Source organism: Macaca fascicularis, chromosome 2, assembly GCF_037993035.2.
Source record: "Macaca fascicularis isolate 582-1 chromosome 2, T2T-MFA8v1.1".
NCBI lineage: Eukaryota > Metazoa > Chordata > Mammalia > Primates > Cercopithecidae > Macaca > Macaca fascicularis.
The window spans coordinates 125,388,111-125,405,562 of record NC_088376.1 but is presented as its reverse complement, the minus strand read 5'-3'; the positions used below and the strand labels follow the sequence as shown (position 1 = coordinate 125,405,562).

The window sequence follows — 17,452 nt, the reverse complement described above, 5'->3', positions numbered from 1 at the left end:
TTATTTATCTCTCAAAACTATATAACTTTATGGTTCAGATGAATTTCTGACAGCTGTGAATGCTTTCTAATTCCTTTTAAGATCACCACTTTTTATTGATATTTTAAAATACAGTCTGTTGAGACTACTTATGTGACTTTATGGGAAGGTTTGTGGAAAAAAATGATTTATATAAATTTACTTCTCTGCCAACTTTGCTGCATGTAAATATATCCCTATCAAATTTCTGCCTTCATCGGGTAAGGGTAGCACACCCTTAAACAAAGTATATACGGGAAAAGAAATAAAAAAATCAGTAAACTTCATATCCCAGGCATAATAAAAATAACGCATTTTATGCTGTGAATAGAACTAGGGAGTTTGACTTTTACAACTGAAATGTGCTCAGCCCTTAGACTTATATTTGCTAGAGAGGCAGTATGTTGAATAGCCATCTTATCGAATGAGAACATGTAGATTCCAGCTCTAGATTTGCTACTGACAAAACTGTTTCATCATTGGTAAGAAAGGCAAAAATTACCTTCTTTCTCTACTTATAGGATACTTGTGAGGGCCAAATGAGATAATGGATATGAAAGTACTTCTGGAATTGAAAGACACTATAAAGTGTAAGATTTTCATTTTGGAGTGGCATTAACAGTAAACTAGATCTATTTTCTTAGACCGTATCACACGTAGTCTTCTTACTAAGGTGGTATAAAAACCTTATACATTGTTTAACTTAGTATGTGGATCTATCTTGTGGACTGGGTTTTCCTTGATAGCGAGACTGTGGTGTATTTTAGTCCTGATTTATTCTGTGAATTTCCAGCCCTTATGTTTTCAAAGATAATATTTTCCCTCATCTTTGTAATAATGTGAGCTGAAAAGACTGATAAGCTCTAAAGTTTACTTAGCAGGTGAATAAAGTATTTGTACATTGATTTGACATGCAAATAATTTTTTTTTTTTTACAGTAAATCTTGCAATAGTGTTCTTAACTTTATTTATATTTTTTATTTAGCTTTGTTAACTAATTTTCCCATGTCTTTTAGACTCAAAATTACTGGGTATTCATTTTTCATCCTGGAACTTACACAAATGAATTCTCAAAAGTCATTGACAAGTAAATAATTTAAACTTAATTTTAAAACATTTTAAACTCACAGAGCAAAGCTTCCCAGAAGAGTAGAATTAACAGATCTGTTGGATTTTGAGGTAAATTTTGAAAGCACAAAATTATAATACTATTTTATCTCCATATGTATGGAACAGAATTTCATTATTTTTTACCTATTGCTTAAAAGAGAGCTGTACTATTTGGATTTAAATTTCATGTTCTTAGGGACACTTTTAAGTAGAGTGACCGTATTTAAAGCTGTACAAGAAGATTCTGATCTTTGAGAAGCAGTGTTTTCAAGGAAAATGTAAAAAAACTGTACTGACTCAAATGGTCTGTTTTATAGTCTTTATTTTTTTAAAATTTTACTTTAGGTTCTGGGATACATGTGCTGAGTGTGCAGGTTTGTTACATAGGTATACATGTGCCATGGTGGTTTGCTGCACCTGTCAACACATCATCTGGGTTTTAAGTCCCGCATGCATTAGGTATTTGTCCTAATGCTCTCCCTCCCATTTCCTCCCACCCCCCGACACCCCATTGTGTGATATTCCCTTCCCTGTGTCCATGTGTTCTCATTGTTCAGCTCCCACTTATGAGTGAGAACATGCGGTGTTTGGTTTTCTGCTCCTGTGTTAGTTTGCTGAGGATGATGGTTTCCAGCTTCATCCACGTCCCTGCAAAGGACATTAACTCATTTTTTATGGCTGCATAATATTCCATGGTGTATATGTGCCATGTTTTCTTTATCCAGTCTATCATTGATGGGCATTTGGGTTGGTTCCAAGTCTTTGCTATTGTAAATAGTGTTGCAATAAGCATACGTGTGCATGTCTTTATAGTAGAATGATTTATAATCCTTTGGTCATATACTCAGTAGTGGGATTGCTGGGTCAAATGGTATTTCTGGTTCTGGATTCTTGAGGAATCGCCACACTGTCTTCCACAATGGTTGAATTAATTTACGCTCCCACCAACAGTGTAAAAGCGTTACTGTTTCTCTGCATCCTCCAGCATCCGTTTTTTCCAGACTTCTTTTTTTTTTTGAGACGGAGTCTCGTTCTGTTGCCCAGGCTGGAGTGCAGTGGCACGATCTTGGCTCACTGAAAGCCCCACCTCCTGGGTTCACGCCATTCTCCTGCCTCAGCCTCCCAAGTAGCTGGAACTACAGGCAATCCGCCCGTCTTGGCCTCCCAAAGTGCTGGGATTACAGGCGTGAGCCACTGCGCCCGGCGTTTCCGATCTTCTTAATGATCACATTCTAACTGGCATGAGATGGTATCTTATTGTGGTTTTGATTTGCATTTCTTTAATGACCAGTAATGATGAGCTTTTTTTCATATGTTTGTTGGCCGCATAAATGCCTTCTTTTGAGAAGTGTCTGTTCATATCCTTTGCCCAGTTTTTGATGGGGTTTTTTTTTTCTTGTAAATTTGTTTAAGTTCATTGTAGATTCTGGATAGTAAACCTTTGTCAGATGGATAGATGGCAAAAATTTTCTCTCTTTCTGTAGGTTACCTGTTCACTTTGATGATGCTTTCTTTTGCTGTGCAGAAGCTCTTTAGTTTAATTAGACCCCATTCATCAATTGTGGCTTTTGTTGCCATTGCTTTTGGTGTTTTAGTCATGAAGTCTTTGCCCATGCCTCTGTCCTAAATGGTGTTGCCTAGGGTTTCTTCTAGGGTTTTTATGGTTTTAGGTTTTAAGTCTTTAATCCATCTTGAGTTGTTTTTTGTATAAGGTGTAAGGAAGGGATCCAGTTTCTGTTTTCTGCATATGGCTAGCCAGTTTCCCAGCACCATTTATTAAATAGGGAATCCTTTCCCCATTGCTTGTTTTTGTCAGGTTTGTCAAAGATCAAATGGTTGTAGATGTGTGGTGTTATTTCTGAGGCCTCTGTTCTGTTCCATTTGTCTATATATCTGTTTTGGTACCAGTACCCTGCTGTTTTGGTTACTGTAACCTTGTAGTATAGTTTGAAGTCAGGTAGCATGATACCCCCAGCTTTGTTCTTTTGGCTTAGGATTGTCTTGGCAATGCAAGCTCTTTTTTGGTTCCATATGAACCGTAAAGTAGTTTTTTCCAATTCTGTGAAGAAAGTCATTGGTAGCTTGATGGGGATGGCATTGAATCTATAAATTACCTTGGGCAGTATGGCCTTTTCATGATATTGATTCTTCCTAGCCATGAGCATGGAATGTTCTCCCAAAGTGCTGGGATTACAGGCATGAGCCACCACGCCCAGCCAAGGTCTTTATACACTTGTGTGTGTGTGTGTGTATGTGTATGTGTGTATGTTTGTATAGAGACTACATATTATTTAACATTGTTCCTATCTTCTACAGGGCTTGGAATATGTAGAGATAGGTATATAAAATATGTTCAATAAATGTTAACGTGGTTGTAATAGTTACCTTCCCAACTATTGTAGTTCTTGGTTGGAAGACTGCTTTAACATTTAAAGATGGGTGACCCCAATCCATTCCTAGAAACTAAGGCATGGACTCTTAGCATAAGATTTCTGTCTCTGAAGAACAGTACTCTTATTTTAGAAAAACTTAAAGTGTTTACAAGATTATTTAGGAAAGTGAACAATATTTACTCATTATATATTCTCTTTATATAGGTCTCAATTATTGAAGGCCCTCACCTCACATAGTCATAATTGGGAAGTCACCATCCCTGTCAACTTATATGCTAAAAGAATACCACCCCATCCCAAGGCTTTTTGGGAGTGTTGGGCATTTTGTCTTTAGTAGTGGTTTCATATCTCATGTCCTTATTCACCCATCACCTTTTGTTTCTCAGAGACAACTCCTGCATAACAAGATGAAGAATAGACTTGGGATAATTTGTCATAGCAGGAGTATAAAACCAAGTGGTTCATCTTACTAAAAATAGTTACAGGTTAACAAATCAGAAATAGTTTCAAGGAGAAGGTCATCATCTGAGCATTGGAGTGAAGGGGATAGCATTTCAAGTGAGGGATGTGACAGGTAAACACCTCAGTATAGGAATGAAACAGTATGTGAATCAACGAATAGATTGGACTTGGCTAGAAAATGAGTGTGAGTTGAAGAAAGGAGGAAATGCAAAGTTGTATAAATGGTACTAGTAAAGAGAGGAATGTTGATATTAAAGAACTATTGAATGCTCTAAGCAGGATTGACACAAATTAGTTAGTTTTTAAGGGAGATTAATTAACAGAACTTTTTATTTGCATTTAAAAAATGTTTTTCAAATGCATCCATTAAACATATTGGCTTTTATCCCTTTTGCTCTATATCTCATGTGGCTTACACATAGCCTGCATGATGCAAACTCAACAATGTACTTTAGTTTCTTCACTCTCTGCCAAAGTGTTTTTTGAAGCACACTGGCTATTCCCTAAAGTGGCTTTAGTCTTGTCTTTTTGATTTGTTTTCCTGCTTTCATAATGTAGATGTGAATCTGAGTGTTTGTTTCTGTCTTCATTTGAGCTTTATTAACAAAGCAACATAAGCATTCCTTCTGCTAATTCTAGCTCAGTACATAGGGATTGTGCTGATTGCCTAAGCTTTATCCTAAATAAATACCTTAATGACAACTAATTAGGCTATCATTAAACCATATTTGTGGAACATCACCTTGAGTACAAAAATATATCTACTCAAGTATTGACTTTCATTTGGAAAACAAAAATAGTCTGTAAGAATATGGCTGTAAATAGAAAACATTTTTACCTGTTCACACAAATCATTTGGAAGAATAACCTCCTATTCACTGGGTATAGTATTCTGAGTTGATAGAATTTAACACAAATATGTCGCTCTGTTGTCTTCTGGCATGCATGGTTTATGACAAGAAGATAAGTTCTTCTTATTTACTTTTAGATAATGTGTTTTTTAAACTGTGGCTGCTTGCAAGATTTTTTTTTGTCTTTGGTTTTTACAATTTGAATATAATATGCCTAGATGTGATTTTTTTGGGGGGGTAGGAGGGGTAGTCATCCTGCTTGGTGTTCTCTAATATCCTTGGATCTGTGGCTTGATGTCACGAATACAGGAAAACCTAAGTCATCATTTCCTCAAGAACTTCTTCTGTCTCCTTATCTCTTTCTTCTCCAGTTATACAATATGTACATCATTTGATATTATTCCACAGTGTTTGGATTCTTTACACTGTTTTCATTCTTTTCCTCTCTTTTTTTTTATTTTGGGTTATACATATTGACCTGTCTTCAAGTTCACTGATTCTAATAAGTGTATTACATTGTGGTTTCATTTTGCATTTACTTAATGACTAAAGATATTGAGTATATTTTTATGTGTTACCTGCCAGCTATGTATCTTTGATGAAGTATCTGTTCAGCTATTTTTCCTGTGTTAAAAAATTGGATTGTTTCCTCTTATTAAATGGCAGGAAATAAAGATAAGTCAAGGAAGACCGCTAGATTTTTAGTTTGATTACCTGAGTAGATGTTACTACTGTTAGAAGACTAGGGGAAGAACAGGTTAGGGGCAAAATTCCAGTTCTGCTTTTGTCATGTTAAGTTTGGGATGCTGATTAGATATACAAATGGAGATGATAAATGTTCAGCTGGATATAAATTTGGAGTTCAGGGCATAGGTTTGGACAAGATATATACTTTGGGAGTCATTGGCATATAGAAAGTACATAATTCCATGGATCTGGATGGAATTACCTTAAGGTCTACTTCAACAGAAGCTTGGGGCATGCCAGGGTTTAGATGTAAATCCAATAATAATGGAGATTTGAAAAGTAGCAAATATTGAGGTAGTGAAAAATCCCATCAAACTTTTTGAGTAATTTTCACTCTGCAAAAGCACCTAAGGGAGTTGCATTTTTTGGACCCCAGGTTGTTCTTAGCATGTTCCTAACCAGTAAGTTAAGAGAAACATTAGAGAAACATTACAAGAAAATCTCAGAAAAGAACTGCTAACCATGTTGGAATGTTCTGACACAAAATCCAGTTCACATATTCTTAAGCAATGTGTCTTAAGCAAAAGTTATCTTAATAACAAATATTAATGATAAATTCTGTTTAAGTTCTCATGATTGTCCATCCTTCCATGGAAAATGTTTCATATCTAATAATCTATTATAAGAGCCAATCCCATATAGCTATTTTTAAGTGGTCAATTTTGAAACATTGTCAGGATTCCTGAGTCATGAAAATGTTAAATATTGGCATATAATTTTAAATCTACTGTTTAAACACCAAGTGTTAAAAGAAAAATAATCATAACTTATTTAATAAGTCAATAGTGCTGACACAGGGAACAGATAATATTATTTATGTAGTGAGATACTTTCACCATATAAATACCAAAACATGAAGTGCCTGTAATTTATGGCCACTTCTTCATAATACAATAATGAATGTCTAATGAGGCCAGGTAAGGCTAGGTTAAGGGATGATGATGGTTGTGATAATGACAGTGATCTACTGAAAGTAGCGAGAGATATAGGAGATAAAAATTGGCTGAGGAGAAAGGAATTATCATTGTTTGTATTGGCTTATAGAGTTTTGGGGCAGAGAGAGAGCACTGCTGCTAGTGACGGAAATAACATTCACCATTTTCATAGTATTGTGCAGTGTTCTGTGCCTGGTCCTTGACATTAACAAATATTATTAAGCCTTCTGTTGCACTTTTCTGAAATTATGGAGCTTCACAAACCACAAAACTTTCCTAGAAGGCACGGAGTGACTTAAATGGTTAGAAGAGAAATATTCAAGCTTTGGGGCATCATGTATATTTATCCATTCCCTGCTTCTGCCACTCTTGTTTCTGGACAGTAGGACATATGTGTTGCTTTCACTACCTACCTTCAGCCCCATTCACCTCTCTTGGATCTTACTTGGCTTTGTTTTGTTTTGTTTTGAGACGGAGTCTCGCTTTGTCACAAGGGCTGGAGTGCAGTGGCATGATCTTGGCTCACTGCAAACTCCTCCTCCCGGGGTCAAGTGTCTCCTGCCTCAGCCTCGTGAGTAGCTGGGATTATAGGTGTGTGCCACCACGTCCAGCTAATTTTTGTATTTTTAGTAGAGACAGAGTTTCACCATGTTGGCCACGCTGGTCTCAAACTCCTGACCTCAAATGATCCGCCCACCTCGGCCTCCCAAAGTGCTGGGATTGCAGGCATGAGCCACCATGCCCGGCCTTTATTTGAGTTTGTGAACTTCTTCATTAGTGACAGAAATTTCTCAGTATTTCTATTTAACTGGGCAAACTTAGGTAGGTTGACTCATTATTGATAAAAGGCCTGCCAAGCAATTAAATAAAGCAGGGTTATGTGATACTTAAAATGGCTAGTATTAATTGAGTACTTACTATCTACTATCCCAAGATCTTTGCATGCATCATCTCATTTACTCCTCAGAGCAGTCTATGAGGTAAACATTAGTTTCTGTATTTTAGATGAAGAAAATGGCACTTAGGAAGGTGAAGTAACTTGCCTCATAACACCGTAAGTGGCAGAATTGACTGGCACCCTTGGCTTTTTGACCCAGTAGTCCTCATCCTTGAATATTTTTTACTGTATGGAAAAATGTTTTCTGAGTTCTAGTAACTAATATAGAATAAACAGAATTTTGTCAGCATACTATGTAATAGTGTCTGTGATTACAGGTTTTACTTGTTTGCTCACATTGGTGCACAATAGTCTTTTTTATTCTTTCCCTAAAAACCATCTCTACTATAGTGCCAACTAAATATTTTGGAATAAATTGAAGAACTAATTTTTTTAAGACTAAATTATCATCTTTGTCTCAACTAACTTGAAATGCCTCTGCCAACAACTTTACTTTCTATATAGAGTATAACTAACATGTGGTCTGTAGTAGACATGCAGGAAATGCTTATGGAATGGATCCTAACATAGTGCTAAAGATGTCTCTGGTTTAGAATGCTCTCCTAAGCTTTGCAAGGCCCACTGGATATTGCTGCAAAGCCTGCCTTTACACCCTGCAAGTGTAGGGTGTGGGAAAGGGAAAATAGTTTATAGGCCAGTAACCACAAGTCAAATGATTTGAAATTACCACAAATTAGATAAAGTTAACTTCTTCTTTTCAACTTTTGAGCAACATAATTGTTATATTCAGATAAACTGCTGGTGTAATTATCCTTCTCTCCCAAACTTCATAATCACAAAAGCCAATTTTAACTTGCTAGTAACCAACTTCTGGTTCCCATCTTCTAGTGCCTTTATGTGATTTTACTAACATAGGCAGGAATTTAAAGCCATTGTCTTCAATCCTGTCTCTGAATCCAGGCATGGTCAGTAGTGATTTGTTTCTAAATCTCAAAGTTCCACAATTAGCTGTTTAAAAATAGAGTTTTGGACCAGTAGCTTTTTGTATTCTGGTTTATTTCTGCCATTTGTAGTAGCATAAATGAAGCTTCCTTGTCTAGGGTTATGTCCTGGGCAGTAAAAACCATGGAGTAGAAAATTGATTTATTAAAATGATTTTGAATAGTCGTAACTGCTGCTTAATGGAATCATCTTGGGTGAACTTAGAGGTAGTTAGTAATGTGTGCTGTGTGCTGGTTGTCTAGGATTTTCATGATGAAAGACTTAGAGATAGTTCTACTGCCACTCTTGGTTGGTGGTTTACTAGCCTGAGATGCAAGATGGTGTCGTAATTCTTATAGGATATCTCAGAGGCAACTGCTCACAGGATCCAGGCAGGTTAATTAAATGACCGATGATGGCTAGACATAAGGTGATAGGGAGCAATGTAGACTTTGGTGAACTGGAGAGCATATACTCCACCTAAGTGTGAAAACTGCTGTTCATTTCCATCTTGTTACTGTCATGGGAGAGTGTGAGCCTGTTACAACACCCAAATTTTTTAAAGGAGCTTGAAACCTGAATCTTAATGCAAAAGTTTTCATTTTTTAAATATTGGTAACTAATACAAATTTTAAAATTATGAGCCAAATACAATGTATCTGTGGACTGAATGCAATCTACAAGCCATCAATTTGTGGACCTCTGGTGTATCCTATGATATAGGGTAGTAGTTTCCCCATGGGTATAATTTGAGGAAGACTAGGATTATATCCTAAGAGATTTCATTCTTTTGTGCTAGAGTCATTCTTCCCCATACTCTTCACACACAGTTTCTTAAATTCCTCATGACTTAGCGAGAGTGAAGTATCAGCTCTTATCTCTATGGGAAGAAAAACTGGGGCCTTGGGTAGGAAGAGTTGAGCACCCGATGTGGAGCCACTAAAAGTTAAGACAGAATGGTAGGCCAAAGCTGCCAAGTTTGGGACTTGTATACCTGTTTGGAAATGTCAAAAGTCCTTGTTAAGTAGAAGCAATTGTACTGATCCTACACATACAGATTTTTCAGAAGTCTTACCAGGATATATCCTTCATCCTACATAGTAAGTATTAAGAGAGCTGTTACAAATCTAGTTGATACACTAGAGAAAATAGTAATTCTGTTCACAACTTAGCAGCAGAGTCATAAACCGAATAAAGTTTGATTCCTTAGATAAGCAGGTAAAAATGTCATTGTTTACTCTTTAAAGGAGAAAGAACATTGATAAATCAACCCAGCAAAGACCATTCTTTTTGGTTTGCTGCCTGTGTAAAGATGACTACCAATGTTCATTTTACTACCATGAAAACTTAGACCAGAGGGTTGGTGGGTATTAATGTGATCTATTAAGGGAGACTAGTAACCTGATTTTATTGGATAGAGACATTTTCATAGAAATGCTCAACACTACTGAATACATCAAAAACCATACTTTTATTTTATGTATAGCAATACAATTTACATATTAAATAACACTATAATAGAATGATTTGATATAGTTTAAACAGAAGAAAAAGGGAAAATTTTCAGGTTACAAAATCCCTCCCCCTGAACAAATATTAAAAACAACAACAACAACAAAAAAACAACAACAAAAAAAAAAACCACTTTTTCCAAATGGGTCAATGTGACGAATGTATTCAGTGACTAATTATGTCTAATTCCTATTGCACAAATGGTCAATGGAATTAAAAAGAAAACCCAACTTTCACAATCACTGCCTCAAAGAAATAACACATGTTGGATTCTTTTGGAATGTAAAGATGGTTTTTGCTACTTCAATACACAGAAAGTTGAATTCACATATCCACCACAAAAAGGAAAAAAAAAAAAAAAACTATGACAGAGGTGAAACTAGAAAAAAATTAGCTTTATATGAAAATATAAAATTCTATGATTATATACCATAGATACAAAGTTCCCAGAAGATGCTTACCCAAGCAACAAAATATTTACAGTTTTAATGATTTTTAGCTATTTCAAAATGAAGTGAAAGAAACATGAGTCAACATGAAAGCAGAATTCTTTAGAAACAATGGCTGCTTGCTAGTTTCAAATGTCCTAACAAAAAAGGAGTCACTACCCCAAATGTTGGAGAGTTGCGACATTTTATAAAATTGACTCTCTCCTTTTCTGGAGATGTTTATTTCTTAAAACTCAAGATATTTTTCTTGAAATTAATTATCCTCTGTAGAAAATGCTTCCCTTTGCAAATATTTAACAAAAATACTAAAAAGAGTTTAACAGCTAAGACAAAGTAGAGGCCAAATATCATTATTACAATTCCTTCCTATTTGTAGCATGCCTTCTTTCAAGAGATAAGTAAAGCCAGGATTGTGTGTTAAATGGCAACTAAGGGAAAGCGCAAAGGATTAAGTGAAATTACATCTGTTAAAAAAAAAAAAAAGCAGGCATTTTCCCTTCATATAAAAATTCACTGGCACCATTTGAACATAAACTTTAGAACATAGGAGTTGAAAATGCATTTCCAGTATAACCGCTAAATTCTTAAGACAAAACTACATTTTGATTCTTAAATTATGATGAGTTGGGTTTTTTTTTTTTAAATTTTTGCTTAGAATTAGTAATATGTATCTTTGGTAAATTGGTATCTATATTTTAATTTTAAATACAGTATATATGCGTTTAAGAAAAATTCATAACAAGGCTGTTGTGCTGTGTCATTATAAAATAACTATTTACTGATTTCAATATGTCACTCTGGGCTAAAAACTCCAGCAACCAGAACTTGAACACCATAACCCTTCTTTGGCCTCGCTGGACTCTTCTACTTGAATAGACTAAAAACTCTAAAGGCATAAAAATTAGGATGACCAATTAGCTAATCTTATTCTTTTTGAAATTCAGAAATTAACTTTTTTCCTATTAAAGAAGATATCTTGGCTATCGCATGTAAGAGTTCTCCTGATGGCAACGTGTCTTTTCTTTGATGTCCAGCACAGCCATTTGGTCTGATCATTGCAATTTATTTTTATATGATGTGTGCATTTTGCTTACCTAGAGCTAAATTCATATACACAAACAGCTTATTTTATAAAGTAGCACACATTAATTTGCAATAGCTATTTCCTTTCCCCTGAGTGCAAGTGTTAATAACCTTGTTATGTATGTAAGCAATGTGCTTATGTCTCAAAGAAAACCCTGTCTTTGAAACTCTGCCTCTGGAAAGATGCAAGCTATGTTTTTGCCAAGAACACATGAATAATAATAGTGAGGATCTTGCAGGGATGTCTGCAAGGACATCCCTGTCTCTTGCAGGGATGAGGACCTGCTAAATATAACTGTCCTCATCGAAGTGTGTGTGGACCACTTTGGCAAGATGGGCAAGTAGGAACTGCTTATAATTCAGTGGGTCAGGATATGGAGACTTTGGTTCAAGCTTGCTGGAGACACAGATTGCTCACAGGGAATTTCTAAACTCTTTTGTTGTTTCTATCCTATTTACTAGCTGTTTTATTGTGATTCTGAAACCACTGTAAGAGATAGCCACAGAATTGCATTGGAGGGTCTGCCTTTCCATGAATTGAGCCCTCTATAAATAGCACAGGGGGGAATACTTGCTATTTGTCTTTGAACCAATGTTTACTTTTATTAAAAAAATCACTGAGAAAGGGACCATGTACCCTAACTTGAACATTATTTTTGAACATCAAGCCCACTTTGCCATCTACTAAAAAGAGTTAACACATATCAATACTCTGTGCAACTAAAATAACCCACTTAATTGACTAAAAGAAAAGTCTAGCTCATTGCTTTCCTGATTCTCCTCAGCATCTGGCAGTTGTACTGTTCCTGTGTTCAAGCTTTACTTGAACTTTACAGAGCTTCCTGTGTCACCTCTGGTGGGAACGGAGGGGCTGTAAAGGTGTCTGTCATCTATAGCACATGCAACTTAGCATGCTCTCTAGAACATCTTATCTTAAGACTAGCTTATACACCTCTTGAAAAGCAGAGTATTCCATGTTGTTGAATCTGTGTATTGAGAAGATGAGATAAACCCTGGTAAGTTATGTAGTTTACAAAAACTCCACTGACCTAGCCTTTGCATTCAAATTCTTTAACTTGGCCCATAGCTTCTTTCTCCTTAGCAATTCTGGTCCTCCAGCACCATTCTGACAAACTTTATGAAAGCCAACTCAAGATAAATAGAACCTCAGTGCTGATCATCATTAATGTTTAATGCCTACCCAGATGGCATGACAGCAGCCAGCGTGGCCTTTTTGTTGAAGTTAATTGACATAAAAAGTAAACAAAACCCTATTCTTCTTAACAGGCCCAGTTCTGGTGATGATTTCACTTTTGACAGAAGCTGTCCCTCAAAAGCAAACATGCAATAGAAGAAACAGATCTCAGTAAGTAGCTTATTTTTCTAACGAACACTACTGAAATTTCTTATTAATGCTCCCAATTTTCCCATTATGCGCTGCAGGGTGAATATGGCTCCAGAGGCTGCACTAAATAACTTCCTTGAGCTCTAATGATTATTGGTGTCTTTTACTGATGTGTATCTGTTCTTGACACTAAACTATACAAAAGCATACAAAGCCATCTCCCTCTTTTAAAAACTTGAAAATGTGGGTATCATCTTTAATTACATATTTTAATTCTCTCTCCAAACAAATCAGATTTATCTATGTGTGGGAGTTTAGATAGTCCCAAGACTTTTGCTAATAAAGTATTTCCAATTTAATCTTAAGTAGAAGAATGTATATAATTAAGAGATTTATTATAAAACATTTGGCAAAGAAGAAAAGAATAGTAACTATGTAGGTAGTTTTTATTAGATTGCTATATGAGTAATAGAGAATTTTTAGAGGGCTAGTTTCAAAATTACACACCTGCAGTGTGTAATTCTTCTACCTACTGTGAGGTATGGTATTACAAACTGAGAAGCATTAATGGAGAGTAACTAAAGGGTCTCCTAACTGAGTTGTATATAATGTTGCCCTCTTGCTATTGTTAAAGATAGCCCTGATTTTAGGATGTAGCTATTTCAGAGAGTCAAAATGGAAATAACACACATTGTCCACATAGCTACTGTGAAAGCTGTAATACAGAGTTATCCTTTATTTTGACACATTTTTTAAAAACTGTGAATATAACTTTGTAACTAATAAGGGATGGTCACATGAAGCAGTTCTTAAGCCTTCTAACTTCTTAAGGGATCTCTTAACCGGCATAAATGGAACTGTTTCAAGGCCATGACATTAACAGACCTTTTTAGCTCCCAATAGCCTGCTAGTCTGTAAAAGAAAACAATGCTATCCACTCCATTAAAATACAGAAGGCATACAGTATTGAACAGTGCCTAAAAAAAAGGAGAGGAGGACTGAAGAAAAGTACAGCATTGCCTGCTAGTAGAATGCAACTGCTTTAGCAATAATAATAATAATAATAAAAGCAATATTCACTGTCGTAACAAAGACCTTCACTGTATCGAACTAAAAAAAAGTAGCATGTACATTGTGATGGAATGTCACATCAGGGTTTGCTGTTGTGTAAGATTATAGGCAGTAACACTGATCATATAGTGCAAACTAGGTAACATTGCGTTTCCATGTGTGAAATGAACACAGGTGCAAATGCTCAGTAGGATACCAGTAAGACATAAAATGGCAAAAAATAAATATCAAAACTTTTATCAGTGTAAAAAAGTAACTGGGTTATTGTATAACCTAGAGTCTGGCAAAAAAGGCCTCAAAAAAGTTCTCAGTCTTCAGAAGTTTACAAATTAAGTGCCCTTTCAGGATTCCAGTCACACTAGGGACTCCATGCTCTCGGCAGGGTCTGATTCATCTGCAATGAGAACAGCACCATTTTTGTCCACTGTCATGGGACCATTTCCATTTTCTTTAGTGCTGACCAAGCTGAGCATTGCTTTATAGACGAACTGGTATTGTTCCTGAAAAACAAGAGGAAGACAGTTTGAGCCAAAGAACATCTTAGTCATTTCATGTAAGCTAGAAATACCGATTAAAATGGTAATTGTGAAAAACATACTAGAGAAACAAATATCATGTTATCTAAGAAACTTTAAAAAAATCATTTGAGAATCCATTATAGTCAAGACCTATACCTTCTTCATGTTCTTTTGATCTCTGTTAGCTTGGAACCAATTCTCAATGTTGATAGTTCATTAAGATAACCAGAGAATACTATCCTCTAAAGCAGGGCTTCTCAACCTGAGCACTACTGACATTTTGAGCCAGATAATTCTATGGTGTTGAGGGCTGTCTTGTGCTCTGTGGTTTGCTTAGCAGCATCTCTGGCCTGTATCCTCTAGATGCCATCCATTTGCAGTTGTGACAAGCAAAAAAATCTCCAGACATGGCCAAATGTCCCCTGGGTGGGGGAAAATCACCCCCAGTTGAGAACAACTGCTCTAAACTGTGAGTCTGAGTTTCAACTGATGTAGTACAGGTTTTACACATAAGCACACTACTTACAATGTCTGTGAATACTCCAGGCCTCATAAGATTGATCATTTTTGCAACCTGGAAAACATCCACAGCGTTTTCATTCTCCAGTTGCTGGGACAGGGTGGTAAGGGCACATAACATTCCTGCTGAAACTGCTCCATACCTGGGGGAGAAAAAAAAAAGATACGATTTCAGATGTATAAAGGGACCAAATATATTTAAACGAAATTACTGTCATGTATTTTCATAGAAACTAAGTAGACTGTTTTGACGTTTATTCTAAAGACACGAATGAATGAAATGGTGGATGGGGGAGGGATTTGGAAGCTAGCATAAAGGTGAGATTTGTTTATGAAGTGGAATATCCCAAATTGGTTCATTAGACGTTTAGCTTGATATCTAATAGGAAATGAGAGGTTCAAAAGTAGACTTGGGAGAGCTAAAGATGATTTGGTATTGGTGATGAGTTGGGTGGTACAATAGAAAAAACAATAAAGAGAACCTCTTAACTAGAGGTTATTGGACAAGCAGCCAGTGATGAAGGGCTCTGAATTTTTTTTAAACCGTTCCAAATAGTTAAATTGAACTTACAGAATATGAAAAATTAAAAAATGGAAATATATGGCTCCAAACAGACAATTTCCAAAATTAATTTCATATGAAGTAATTATTTTTGGCACTGAAGTGGAACTTTCCTAATGAGAGCACTTTCTATGAAATCCTTGGAAAGATAAATATGGTTCTCTTTGCTTCACAAAAAAGTCTTAGAAAGGTAGTAAATTTCCATTAGGCCAGGTTGGTAACTCCACTTTTCACAGGAATCTGTGATGGAACATAGTTTCCACATTAGTGATGAGAAAACAGATGGATTAAATGAATTGTTCAAGATGCTGTTGCTGGCTGGTGACAGAGATGAGACTGGAGTTCAGATGCCCTGTGCCCATTGTTTTTTGAAAAACTTAAATGTCATTTCTAAATTGTTACATAACATTAAAATATTACATGTTTTACATCTTTAATACAAGTAAGACCAAAGTCCCCCTTAGCCACCACCCCCCAACTTTAGAGGTAACCTCTCCAGAGGTAAAAATTATTACACATGTAGATACAGCCTTCCAGATTTAGGTATATCACTACATTTCAGTTCAACTCATTATTTCATCATTATTTCGTCTGCTACATGCATACGAAGTTTACCTTCTAGATGGACATTTAGCTTGTTTGAATTTGTGCACTTTAGCATAGGTACTGAGTAGAAGGGCTAGGGTCCCAGGTATGCCCATTTTTAGTTTTAAAGATACTACTGTATTTCTTTCCCAAGTGGTTGTTACCTGTTCATACTATTCCCAGCATGAGAATACTTGCTTCTCCTCATCGTTTTAAACTTGAAACACTTTTGCCAGTCTGATGAGTGGAAGACTGTATCTTACTAGGGTTTTAATTTACATTTCCTTGATTACCAGGGAGGCTGAATGTCTTTTTTTGAATATTGACCATCTATATTTTCTCTTCTGAAATTGCCTAATTAACACTTTTCTAGTAAGTTTGCCTCTTTCAAATTGATTTATATAGGAGTTATTTTTACAGTGTCTGTAGTACTTGTGAGTTTTTTTTCCCCCCCAATCTATTTCTCTTAACATTGTTTGTGGTCATTTTGTTATACGAAAGTATAGTTTAGATGTAATCAAGTTGATAAATCTTTTATTTTTGTCTTTTATTGGAATCTTGTTTGAGAATGCTTTCTCTAACCTTTTTTTTAAAGATACTTTCCTACATGTTCTAATTTTACTTTTGTACATTTAATTGTCTAATTCATCTGAGTCTTATTCTTGCTTTGATGTAAGGAAGGGGTCTGATTATAGTTATTTTTCCATTGGATAACCAGTTGTCCCAGCATTTCTTATTTTACATTGTGATCTTTTCTCATTGACATCAGCTTCCTTTTTAGCATGTACTACATTCTTCTATATGCAAGCCTATTTCTGAACTCTATTTTGACCTTTTATTCTGTTTGTCTATTTTTTGTACCTCCCCATGTGTATCCCAGTTCCTTAATAAGTCTTGGTATCTGATAAAGCAAGTTTCTGTAATAGTCTTGGCTGTCTCTACATTTACTTCATATTGTTTTTAGCAATTCAAACATACAATTTTCATTTTTTACTGGTACACTTATGTCCAAATAACTCTAACCTTCCACCTGACTCCATCCTGTTTCATAGTAATTTTGAAACCAGATTGTTAAGGAACACAAACATTTTTGTTGGGATTTTGATTAGGTTGCACTGAATATATAGATGGATCTGAGGAAATTACCATCTTTTCAATCTTGAGTTTTTCTCTTCATGAGCATGATGTCTTTTCTCCATTTATTCAGGCCTTTTATAGCTTTTAACTAGGTTTTATAGTTTTCTTTATAGTCTTTGCCCATTTCATTTTTGGTAAATTTTTAGGTACTTTAGAGTTTGTTACTCCTATTAATGGCCTCCTTTTGTGACAACATTTTCTGTTTAGTTTCACTTCATACATGGGAAAGTTACTGATTTTCACATGGTGAAATTGTATCCGGTCAAACAGAAGAAC

At 35.6% G+C, this 17,452-nt stretch overlaps 1 protein-coding gene across 3 annotated transcripts in view; it reads right to left on the bottom strand.

Annotated features, from left to right (window-relative positions):
• Positions 1–9,847: 9,847 nt before the first annotated feature.
• PTPRG (protein tyrosine phosphatase receptor type G) overlaps positions 9,848–17,452 on the bottom strand; it is a 745,294-nt gene continuing 737,689 nt past the window's right edge. For all 3 annotated transcript variants that reach the window (XM_005547516.5, XM_005547515.5, XM_045384827.3), the window contains 2 exons: positions 14,900–15,035; positions 9,848–14,355 (listed from right to left, as the gene is read on the bottom strand). In XM_005547516.5, the coding sequence (XP_005547573.3) occupies positions 14,209–14,355; positions 14,900–15,035 (283 nt within the window). In that variant the 3' untranslated portion in view covers positions 9,848–14,208. The remainder of the gene's footprint in view (positions 14,356–14,899; positions 15,036–17,452) is intronic.